This window comes from Buteo buteo, chromosome 12 (genome assembly GCF_964188355.1).
Source record: "Buteo buteo chromosome 12, bButBut1.hap1.1, whole genome shotgun sequence".
Taxonomy (NCBI): Eukaryota; Metazoa; Chordata; class Aves; order Accipitriformes; family Accipitridae; genus Buteo; species Buteo buteo.
This window is the reverse complement of record NC_134182.1, coordinates 8,944,044-8,956,245: the sequence shown is the minus strand read 5'-3', so window position 1 is coordinate 8,956,245 and position 12,202 is coordinate 8,944,044. Positions and strand designations below refer to the sequence as shown.

Here is a 12,202-nt window from a genome sequence, read left to right as displayed (position 1 = left end):
AAATACGTGTGCTGTGGGTATCTGCAACCAATCTGTTGCTTGCACGGCAAAATTAAATGAGGAAAATAAAGTTGTATGCACTACTTGGACGGTAGTACAGTGTATTCATGGTTGGTTGAACTCGACAGATGAAACCTCAGGCTTACCAAAATAGAGGATTTCTGTATGTTTTGAATTAGGACTATCCTCATTAGAAATCTATTCTTAATGTACATTTTTCACTGGGATTTTGTTTTCACTAAAATCTTTTCTTCAGGACTCTGGTAGTTCATGGATTTACTCTTGGTGAGAAGGGGGAGAAGATGTCTAAATCTATTGGCAATGTGGTTGACCCTGATGTAGTTATCAATGGAGGTGAAGTAAGTAAAACTCTTGAGTTTCTCAGAATCACTAGTTAAAATTTTTCACTACCAGATTCTGCAACTGTCTTGTGGCATGTTATTCTCTAAACAGCTGTCTTGTAGCAGAACTCTGTAAGGCTCTTCTAAAGATTGTGGCTACACTGCAGTTCCATTTGGCTGGAGTAAAAACCTTGAGGTTTTTTGCTTCAGCTGTAGTGCCAAAACCCCCACACCTTTGTTCTGTGCTAAGAGAAATGAAAATGCATTATATAGAAGGTGCAGTATGGTTCCTTTTTACTTGGGAACACTGTTGATGGAGTGGGAAGATTAAAAAATAATTAAAATAATTAACCTTTGCTTTCAAACTGACGAACCTACAAGCTGGGCCTAGCAGTAGAGCAGTTAGAGTAGAAGCTGCACCCCAGCAATCTTGTCTGCTCTCAGCCTAGGCTGTTGTATTGACTCTGGAAGCTTACTTCATTCCATGGTCAGGGAGGTTGCGCTGCAGGTGATGCTCTGAATTTTTTTCCCTCCCCGGTCCTGCTGTTGGTCTTTCTGAGGCTGCTAAGCAGCTTTTGAAATTCTGTAGACAAAAGAATCAATTCTTATAAAGACTTACTTATCTGATTCAATAAAACACACAATAGTTTCTATTCTTTCAAAAAGCAGATAAGCCATTTTCAGAGTTGAAAACAGGGTGGAAAACAATCCGAAGGGCGGGAGGGGGGGAAGTATGTAGTTTTAGATATTAACATTGCTATTTTAATGTTAAGAGTTCAAAGGATTCAAGGCTGTTAGATGAGTTTACCTCAACTTAACCTGAGTTCTAGCATTGGCTGTACACAGAGTGCTGCAAGTATACATTGTCGCGGTGGCTTAACAGTGAATCTTGGTAAAAGAGGGTGAAGGCCTCCAAATACAGTGGCCTTCTGGGCACACTTACAGGCATGTTCACAGCACTGACAGCACGGAATGGCACTGCTCACCGTGCTGCAGGACCCCAGCAGTTTTACTGGTGTGCCTTTCTGTCTCCACTTAGGATCACACCAAGGACCCTCCATACGGTGCCGATGTTCTCCGCTGGTGGGTGGCAGAATCGAATGTTTTTACTGAGGTGCTGATTGGGCCTGTTGTACTTAATGCTGCAAGAGACGATATTAACAAGGTAAGTGCCAAATATGCTAACCCTCTTCATTCTAATGACAGCTCCTCTTTATATTTGGTTTTGTGTTGGCTGAGTAGAATTCATTGGAAAGCTTTTCAATCTTTAGACTAAAGAAAGCTTTTCCGAACTCATTTAGGTAGGTACTACTGCTCTTTACATCTGTGGATCAAATAGTAAAGTGTACAAAAGAAAAGACTAGGTTTTGCAGCATACTTGGTAATAGCCAGCCTTTTTACTTTCATGTAGGTCCTTTTGGCATATGTTCTTCATGATGCTTTTGTAACTATTCAAACAATCATTTTGAAAAACAGCCAACTTCAGTTAATTCATTATAGAATATTATCATTTTGTGTTTCATCTAAACTGCAGACCATTAATGTTTAATTTTTCTGGTTTGTTCCTAGCTTCGGAATACACTACGCTTCATGCTGGGAAACGTTGCTGGCTTCAACCCAGAAACTGATTCCATCCCTGCTTCAGAGATGTACATAGTAGATCAATACATGCTGCATTTATTGCAAGATTATGGCAGCAAGGTAGGGGTAAATTGTATTTAAATGAATATATGTAATGTTTTTCATTGGTTATACCCTCTAGGGAAAATTCCTTAAGTGTATGAGTAAAGAGTGTGTGTCAAGTAGGCAAATTATGACCACAAAGGTTTCTCTGATGCAGTGTGCACTTCCTTAAGCCCACTTCAACTTTTGAGAGGAAGGCTTTGTTTTTAACATTTTTAACTTGGTTTTGACATCGACCAGTTTTTCCCATTCCCCTCCTGCCCAAGGCCTCAAATTACATGTCTTTAGAAATAGCTAGAATAGGATATAAAAAACCAAACAAACAAACAAACAAAAAAACCAAAAACCACCAACAAAAAAAATCTAGAGCTTTGGAAATCTGCTGTAGTCCAGAATTTAGTCATTTCTGTCACTTAGAACCATTCTGCTGAATAAGAAAGTATGGGCATAATTTCTGGGGTTCTTCCTGTCCTCTCCCTTCAAACTTGAATTGAAATGATTGTTGACTGAATTAACTTTTTTTTTTTTTTTCCCCTCCAACAACCTTTTAAAGAAAAGATTCTCACAGACTTTGTGTCACTCATTACAGTTTCTGTAAGTTCAGGTTCATCAGGGGTTGTCATTGTATGCCATGTGATGAAAATTGATGCTCTGTTCTTATCTCTCTCTGCTCCCTCTCCCAGGTTACAGAAGCATACAAAGAATATGATTATAGCAAAGTTGTTCGATTATTGCAAGCATTCTGTTCCAGAAACTTGTCTAACTTTTATTTTACCATAATCAAAGACAGGTGGGTTCATTACTGCTGCCTTCAAAAGGGAAAAAACAAGTTAATCAGTTTGCAATGGAGATAACAACATTCCAGGCAAATGTTGAGTGAATACAGATATCTTGGAGAACATTTCACAGTTATGTATTGTGCTTTAGTGTACTAAAGCTCACAGGTGAAGGCTTAGCTGCTTTCAGTTGAGTATTTTTGTCATCAGTGTGCTTCTATATTCTGTCCACTAGGGGTACTGAATCATTTTGAAAGGTAATCAAGTGGACACATTTAAAACTAAATAAAGTTTTAAAGATAAATTCTTGGATCTGTATTTCTAACTAGAAGTGTATTGAATTTGGGAAGGTAGGGGGAAGGGCTTTTAGCACTTACCTGGGCAAGCTAATGTCTTTCACTGATCTAAAAAACAGGTAAAGAATCCTAAGGATGTGACTGCTATCTTTGTAAATTTTGAAAGGGCTATTTCATGGGAGAAGAAGGTAGGGGGTTATACTGATCTTTAGTTTCCAGAATGCAAGTAAAGGGGAAAAAAAAGAAAAAAGCCCTAATGCTAAATTTTATAGATGAACCAGAACAAAGGGCTAACAGAGCTGCAGCCTCATCTCCCTGAAGGCAGATTCTCTTCTATACAAGTGAAGCAAATTAACATGCCATGTACAAAATCTCCTTTCCTGTGACAAAATGTGGCTGGATATACAGATGGCCCTGTACCTATACCACTGGGCTTGCCTAGGAAGGGCAGTTAAGAAAAGCTCTCCTTGGAAAGGCAAGCTAGGTCAGACTTCTGTACTTTCAATGACAGTCCTGGAACTATGGCTCTTGAGCAAGAACAGTAACAAGAACATACGAATACTTCCCAACCTTCATCTCTGTCTTGCAGGCTCTATTGTGAAGAAGAAAAAGATCCTAAGCGTCGTTCATGTCAAACTGTGCTAGCACAGGCTTTAGACGTAGTAGTCCGGTCCTTTGCACCAATTCTTCCTCACTTGGCAGAGGAGGTTTTCCAGCACCTCCCTTATAAGAAAGGTAAAGCACGTATCATTTCTAAGGAATTCCTTTAGTGCACTGTTTAATGGCATAGTTAAAAGAAGGAATGCAAATAGAGAGATATGCCATTCTTTTTTATTAATTTAATAAACACTTGAATAGAAAGACGCTAAATTAAGAATTCCTTTGTTTGCTTTGCTTTCAAGACTCAGAGGGTGTGTTTCGTACTGGCTGGATTAATGCAAGCTCAGCATGGAAGAAGCCTGGCATTGAGGAAGCAATAGAAGGTGCATGTGCAATGAGAGACTCTTTCCTTGGGTCCATCTCTGGCAAGAATGCTTTGGAGTATGAAGTAGTCATTGTAATTGAGCCTGGATTGCTGTTTGAATTAATGGAGGTAAAAGATTCAACTAAGAATAGTGTTGTCTGTGCAAAAAATACTGATTTCTGTAAACTTTCTTCTGCTTTGTACTTGCCAGAAAGTCACAGAATTGTTGAGGTTGGAAGGGACTGCTGGAGATTGTGTAGCCCAAGCCCCTTGCTTAGGCAGGGTCAGCCAGAGCGGGTTGCCCAAGATTGTGTCCAGTTGGGTTTTGAATGCTGAGGATGGAGACTCTACAACCTCTCTGGTTACGTGTGCCAGTGTTTGACCACCCTCACAGTAAAAAAGTGGTTTTATGTTTTCTTGGAGTTTCCTCTTTCAATTTCTTTCTTTTGCCTCTTGTCCTGTCACTGGGCACCACTGAAAGCACCTGACTCCATCTTCTTTACACCCTCCCATCAGGTATTTATATACATTAATAAGATCCCCCGAGCCTTCTCTTCTCTGGGCTAAGCAGTCCCAACTTGTCGGCCTCTCTTCATACATAAGATGCTCCAGTCCATCATCTCTATGGCCCTTTGCTGGACTCGCACTGTAAGTTCACATCTCTCTCTTACTGGGGAGCTCAGAACTGGACCCAGCACTGCAGATGTGTCTTACCAGGGCTGAGGAGCGAGGAAGGATCACTTCCTTCAACCTGGTGGCAGTGCTTTTCCTAATGCAGGATGGTGCTGGCATACTCTGGTGTGAGAATATATGGCTGGCTCGTGGTCAGCTGTTTGTCCACCAGGACCCCTTCTCTGCTAAGCTACTTTCCAGCCCGTTGGCCCTCAGGGTGTACTGGTGCCTGGGGTTATTCCTCCCCAGGGGCAGGACTGTGCACTTCCCTTTATTGACCTTCATGAGACTGCTGCTAGCCTGTTTCTCCATCTTGTTGAAGTCCCTCTGAACAACAGTGCAGCCATCTTGTGTATCAGCCACTCCTCTGAGCACTGTATCATCAGCAGACTTGCTAAGGGTATGCTCTGCCCATCATCCAGGTTATTAATTAGTGTGTCAAACAGTAGTGGACCCCATACTGACCCCCGAGCTACATGACTCGCAACTGGCCTCTAGCTCTGGACTCCTTGAAAATGCCTGTTCTAGTGCCACTGGCAGTGCCCTTCCAAAGTAACCTGCCTTCTTGGTGAGAGGGTCAAAGTAACTTGAAAGTTTCTGCAGAGGGAACCCTGGACAGTGCACTTCAGGTCTGTACTCTTAACTCCTGGCAGGAGTAAGTAAATTAGACTCTTGGTTCAAATCATCCACTCTAATTAGGAACCACTGTCTTAGCATTTGTTTTAAAGAATGGAGCATCTTGGAGCTTGCAATGGTAGACCTCAGTTTTGATGCCAGATTTAAGCATAATTATATAAATGCATATGTTTAGACACAGGTACATGTGGGTGTAAACAAACTTGTGCTCTCTTTGTGACAAAGCTATGACAGCTGTTGCAATCACATACACAGTAATTCTACTTCTGCTTTAACATTTTCTAGGATGAGGATGTTGAGGAACAAAACCAGGTTGCAAGTCTGAAAATTAACTCTCTTCCCTAGGCACTGCAGGCTGAAGAAACTTCTAGTGCTTCACAGCTGAATGAAATAATGATGGCTTCCCAGACAACCCTGCTGAGTGAGCTACCTAAAGAAACACCTGCTGATGCAAACATCATCAAAGGGACCTTTCTGATTAACTTGGAAGGTAAGAGAAGTATTCCAGACAGGCTTCTGTGCTGCTGCTTCTCTGCTCAACACCATACGTTGCTGTTCACTTCATAGGTAGAGTATGCTAACTACACCTACAGGATCTCAGTAACAATGCTTTCTTTTAACAGGTGGTGATATCCGTGAAGAATCTTCATATAAAGTTATAGCCCTACCGCTTGCCAAAGCAAAATGCCCTCGCTGCAGGAGATACACTTCTGATTCCTCAAGCACCCCCTGCCCACGGTGCCTGAAAGTCATTACTGGAAAAGTGAGCACGTGAGGGTGAAATGCCTATGCACAAGCTGCGCCAAAGTCATGAGTATTGAAGTATACAATAGTGGAGGCTAACCAGAAGGGCTGTGTACTGAGGCCTGTAGAACCAGATGCTTAAGCCCCAGCCTGAGCAGAATTATCATGTTTTGGGGGGAACCTTCTGTATATACCTAACTGTGTATATCACTTTTCTGCTTAATAAAAAGGGTCATTCAAAATAACTGACTTATTTACTTGTTTTCAGCAACCTGTGTTCTTTTGAAGTTCACTTCCATTTAATTTTTATACTGTCAGCAGGTAGTTCTGTGGAACCCCAGAGAACTAGTCCTCTGCAGTAGTGTGTCTACTCCTCTTGTAAAAAGAACAGAAAAAAAGGTGATAATCACCATTCCGTAAAAAGGAAAAGACACAAGGAAACCCCAAATTTTATTTAATCAATTTACACAAATCCACAGCAAATTAGACACAAAATAGCACTATATACAGGGTATTACTTACAATACATTACAGATTTGATTGGTGTCGTGTCAGCTCTGACATGATACTCTGTTACAGTAAAATCCTTTACACAGCTGTACCAGGATACAGGAATGTAATGCAACTAAGAAACATTTTGTTTTCCTCAGGTTCCATGGTGACCAAATCTCTAGCATACTTATTTCTGCAGAAGTTTGAAGTGCTGTCAGACAAGGTGGTAAAGTCAGCTGCACAATCTTACCTTCTTCTATTTTTCCCCTACAGCTGTTTTAACTTCAGTTATGGAAGTGTCTGTATAGAAGTACCTAAAACATAGACCAGGCCTGGCCCCTTACTCTTACTAGAATTCTTATTACTCTTTACTCTGTCTCATCTCATGTCACTGCAGGAAGTCAAACGTATAGTATCAAAACTTTTCAAGAAGCCTTCACAGCTACACTGAAGTGCAGTGATTAAGAAGTAGGGATGCTAAACAGGTGAAGAAGGCTGTGTAGAACAAGCCACCTACATAACCTTTTTTTTTTTTTTAGGGGGAGTCTAACCCTTAGATGACAGCAGCACACCTTTCTGAAGTATGAGACCAAATTCTGTCTCCAGCAAGGCAGAATACTATGAACGTTTCTTACATATAATGCAAGAGGAGCAGGTTACAAGATAGAGCTAGTAATTTCAGCTGACTTTGACAAAAATCGTTTACACCAATTTAATTTTTCTCTCCTAGCTTCCTTTAGGTAGAAAATAAACAGTACTAACTGATGCAAGATAATCATGTTTAATACCACTCCAATAGTGAAGATACTCACTATATGAGTCCCTGTAGATACCATAAATAAAAGTGGTTTGTTTGTTTTAAGGCTAAAGTACTCAGTACTATAGATCTTCACTGAAGTTGGGTCAACTATTTAAGCAGTTTTTGACTACAAGTTAACATGTGCAGAGATTTATAGCATACTACATCTTCTACAGTGATAAGATAGGGGAACAATCTTACAGTAAGACATTCCTTGACCTACTTAAACTCAGCAGAGCTTAATAATAAAGGAGAGGGATGCAAATCCAGTTTTAGCTGAAGCCCAGCACCCTAGAGACAATACTGGGAGATCTGGACTAAAACATGAGTCCGTACTTGTGTCTGAAGAATTTGATTCTCTTTCCCAAGCTGTTTCTAATGTGGGCTGTTCTCCCTTTGTGTAAGGCCCCAGCACAGTTCATCCTATGTCTAGTGCAGTCGCCATTGTCACGTATAATGCAGTTATAAGGCATGAGCCCAACACCAGCTCTAGCTTCTGAAAAAGCAGTATTGGCTTTACATAGTAACTTCAGAGACCAAAGTTTTTCTCGGGTGTAATTCTACAGCTCGTTTTTCAAAACAAATCATACATGGAACATTGAAACTGCAGCAGTTACTGCCAGCATGAAATACAGAATTTCACAAGATGTGATTTTGTAAATAGACTAAAACTGCTGTCAAATATATCCAATTTAGACTACCGCAAAAAGCGCTCAAGTCAGAAATAAATAACAAAGCATTTCAGATACTGACAAGTGTACTAGAAATTAAACATCTTTGTACTAGTGCAGATTTTAAAATATATTCCAATTTAAAGTTACCTTCTAAAATTCTGGGATGGGGAGCATTGGTTTTTTTCATTGTTTAACAGGAGCCACACAGAAGTTTCTTTCTGTAAAGTTCAGCCTCATTGTGTAAAATCATGCATTATACCACTATATAGCAGAACTGTGCTAACCAAGAATGTCATGATGAGATGGCTTCTACAGCCTCAATCAGATTCAAGGCAAGGCTGTACTGCCCATGATTCTCCGGTAAGTGCTCTATGACTTTGTTAACTAGTTTAGCTGTTGTTGAAATTGGCACTTCTACATTTTGAAGTTCCTGGGGGTCCTATATAAAAGAATAAACACAGCATTAGAGTAATTTTACAGATGATCATCTGCATATAAGCCCTCCTGAACTTGTATAAAACGGATCACTAAGGTTTATTAACTCAATTAAGCTGATGCTTTGACCCATGAAACTGCTTTACCCTTCATGAAACAGAACTAGCATCAGGAAAAACGAGAACAAATTCTTGTTTCCATTAGTAAGAAAGGGCTATTCAGATGTGATCTCTGTCTTGGTGAACAGAAGCTTCTGAAAATCAACCTGTTTTCCTAAATCAAGCTTAACTTACCATAGCTTTGAGCCAAGTACATAGTGTTGGAGGAAGCCTAGCGAGGAGTTCCATACCCTCCTTTGTCTGCATATGAAGTAAAGCAAAGGCCAGTCTCTGTCCAGCCAGTATGAGCAGCTGTGATGCAAGCACTTCTTTGTCAGTCACCTGAAGAAAGGCCTGAAAATAGAAGAATAAAAGGAAGTAGAAACCATTTCAGCATGACACAGCTCACTTATCTGGAGGCTTGAAAAGCTGTATCAAAAGAAGCTTATCAATACTAAAAGGACAACTAGTTTTGAGACTGTTCCTTATGTTACCTGTTACTGTAATAAAGCACATTATTAAAAGCTTCAGCACAACATAAGAGTGAACAAAGGCAAGGAATTGCTCTGTACTTTACACAGTGATTAGCATGACCATGAGATCTGTTTTATAGTTCAGCAACATATTCCTAACTTCCCCATGATCTCTTGTTTGCTTTCCCGCTCAAGAAAGGGAAGAATTATCTTGTCCAAGGACTGGTAAATTTTTCATAAAAGAAGAGATTACAGGCAAAAAAGCAGATTCCTGAAACTATCAAATACAGTAAAATGAAAAAGGCTGTACTGGTGTAGACCAGTAGTATAACTCCCTATCATGTTGCCACTAGTTGCTATACACAGATTCATGTTGGGAAGAAGGAAAACTGAGGGTAATTATTGCTCTTGAAAAAGTACTTTTCCAGCCTCTGACTTTCAGTCTCGGAATTTTTTTGAGCCTGATAATACTTGCCTAACCCTTCCAGGCATCTTAAGTGAAAAAGTAATTTTAGCAGAATATCTGACATAATGCTGTACTGATTTAAAATCATTAAAAGCTGTTATTACCTCTTCACCAAGATGATCCATCCCATAACTATACAGTTCACAGACATAATGCCTTTTGACCACATCCTCAGAGATTTGAAGATACTGAGCCAGGTCCACAGCCAAAGTTGGCCAATTCTTCCCCTTTTCAAAAGGAAACAATTCCGCTTCTGAGACTTCTTTGGCCTTTTGTGATGAACATAGTGTTTGAACTGCTGCACTCACCACTTTGACCAAGAACTTGGAAGCAAAAATTGCAGGTTACTTCAGTATTATTTGAAATTTTAGAGGTTTATGAACTTTCAGTACAAAACGTATACCTACCTGTTGTCGTATGGATAACACATTTGGATCCATATCCCCACTAGGCAGCAGCTGAATTGAAGTAAGGTCTTTGAAAAATGCATTTTTGCCCTAAAATTGAGAACCAAAAGACAGGCCTCAGAGATACAGGAGAATACAAGTAATCCATTTTGATCCAATACCAAGAAGCTTATTTTTTACATTTAATTTGTACTGCATCTTCTATTTCTCTTTGAGGATAAAAATTAATATCATAAGTTAAAGCCACAGAACAAAACAAACTTTTGTTCATGCAATCATAACATGTCAAGGGTTTGCTTTCAAACTTAAAAATACCTGCCTACTAAATTTAGGTAGCTGATATACTACGAGCTGGAGCTGAAGTTTGGATAAGTTTCCTGGTCCCTGGCTCTAGACCAACATACCAAGCATAATATGTAGGAAGAAATGCAAACTAGCCAATACAAAAATACATTTTATCTATTGATATAGTTGACACTGCTTAATTTTAAGGTCTCTTGAGCTGCAGATTAATCAAATTTCAGGTAAAAACCCTGAACGATGGCACATGGTAGCCCTTGTTTTAGTCCACCATGCTCCAGCAGTGACATACTCAAGGCAAAGCATCTCTGGCAGTCCTGCTCCATACTAATGCAGGGAGCAGGGAAACTGGTACAAAAAAAATGCCTATGTTAAAAGACAGTGATGAGCGTGTAGGTCTAATTAGTGACTTGCCTTGTCAGAAATAAGGTAGTAAACAGTCTTTGAAATTTTAACCACTTTTTCAGTCATCAGTCAAGATTCTTTAAAGACCTGTTAGAAATTCTCTTATAAAGCTCACTGAACAAATGGAAATCTTGAGTGAGTGAAGGCAAAAAGGCAGCAGCTGAGAATAGTAGTTGTATGTAAAAGAAAGGAGGCACAGGAACAGGATCTAATGTTACTCGAGACGTAACATGCATTCTTAAGTGACAAAAGGTAGTATAATGCTTTCTGCTAACAGATAAGCAAAAAAAAAAAAAGGCAAAACACAATGGAATTTGATCTATGGTAAAATGCTAAAACCAGACCCAACTGCTTCATCAGAGCTTGCACACAGACAAGAACCTATGGCAAAAGGAGAGTAATATTCTGCATTTATTAAATTCCAGTAAATCATTGAGAAGGAATCTGTACAGTATTACATGACTAAATAATTTTCTCCCCAGCAGGAATTAAATTACAGTCTACACCAGTACTTTGTGTTTCAGGGTTTTTTAGAATTGTAGTGTGGTAAAGCTAGGAGGAGGAAAGTTCAATCTATGGTAGCTGCTTTGTATCAAGGTCAAGCTCTGATTTGAGATATACTGCATTTTGAATGCAGTGATTTTTTTAATTTTTTTTTAAAGTGGTTTATATGCATTAAATGACAAGCTGTTTATTCTCTTCAAGATGCTCAGAATTCTGGAATAATCATCAGCAATAATGGATACAACAGTGACACTAACATAACATTTCTGACCTTAAATATTTATGTTTTTTCTGATCTGGCACTTCTCAAAGCAACTAGAAAAACCTGTCATCCAGTGTTCTTACAATGCAGTATTTTCAGATCAGCTAATTATTAAGGAGCTGATTTTCATGCATCTGAGGTCACTACAAATCTTTTATTCACAAGGAAAAGCACCAAGTTTGGGTCTCAGCCTGAATTCTGGCAGCAACTTCATTAACACACCACAGTGGACTAAATGGCTCTCAAAACTATTCATGAACTGTTTAAAGAGTGAAAGCTAGTATATATTATAGGTACCAAGAGGAAGGATAGCAAAATTAAGATGTATGCGTTCAGAAGACATACCTTGCTATCAAACAGCGAAAGAGGCTTCACACTCTTCAGAGAAAACCTCATGATGGCATACAAGATAGTACATAACACAAACTGGTGTTCAACAAGTGGGTAGTGAATGCGTTTCTGCTCAAGGGCTAGTTCTACTATCGATACTGGTCCTTCTACCGACACCCAAGCATCTTCGGTATCTAAGACAGGAGCCTGCATTTCGTCACTACTAACGTCAGCCTGCCAGAGCAACACAGAAAAGTAGTCACACACAAAACATCATCTATATTGGCCTTCTATGCAAGAGACATGGCTTTAATCACAAGTTCTCTGCAGTGAAATCAAAATTTCATGTCTAGAAGTTTATTAAAATTTGTCTGTACGGAACAGTACAGAAATTAGTATAACCATATTCTTCAAAATTAAGTTTGAATCAATTAGTTCCTTAGTT

At 39.4% G+C, this 12,202-nt stretch overlaps 2 protein-coding genes across 4 annotated transcripts in view; one reads left to right on the top strand and one right to left on the bottom strand.

Moving 5' to 3' along the window:
• The window catches only part of IARS2 (isoleucyl-tRNA synthetase 2, mitochondrial), a 29,722-nt gene extending 23,365 nt beyond the window's left edge, over nt 1-6,357 (top strand). The window contains exons 16-23 of the mRNA XM_075042614.1: nt 257-359; nt 1,381-1,506; nt 1,911-2,042; nt 2,708-2,814; nt 3,686-3,831; nt 3,999-4,189; nt 5,714-5,858; nt 5,992-6,357. Of these exons, the coding sequence (XP_074898715.1) occupies nt 257-359; nt 1,381-1,506; nt 1,911-2,042; nt 2,708-2,814; nt 3,686-3,831; nt 3,999-4,189; nt 5,714-5,858; nt 5,992-6,143 (1,102 nt within the window). The 3' untranslated portion in view covers nt 6,144-6,357. The remainder of the gene's footprint in view (nt 1-256; nt 360-1,380; nt 1,507-1,910; nt 2,043-2,707; nt 2,815-3,685; nt 3,832-3,998; nt 4,190-5,713; nt 5,859-5,991) is intronic.
• A 186-nt stretch (nt 6,358-6,543) lies between these two features.
• RAB3GAP2 (RAB3 GTPase activating non-catalytic protein subunit 2) overlaps nt 6,544-12,202 on the bottom strand; it is a 49,512-nt gene continuing 43,853 nt past the window's right edge. For all 3 annotated transcript variants that reach the window (XM_075042610.1, XM_075042613.1, XM_075042612.1), the window contains exons 31-35: nt 11,773-11,991; nt 9,957-10,046; nt 9,654-9,872; nt 8,806-8,964; nt 6,544-8,516 (exon numbers count right to left, since the gene is read on the bottom strand). In XM_075042610.1, coding sequence (XP_074898711.1) covers nt 8,370-8,516; nt 8,806-8,964; nt 9,654-9,872; nt 9,957-10,046; nt 11,773-11,991 — 834 coding nt within the window. In that variant the 3' untranslated portion in view covers nt 6,544-8,369. The remainder of the gene's footprint in view (nt 8,517-8,805; nt 8,965-9,653; nt 9,873-9,956; nt 10,047-11,772; nt 11,992-12,202) is intronic.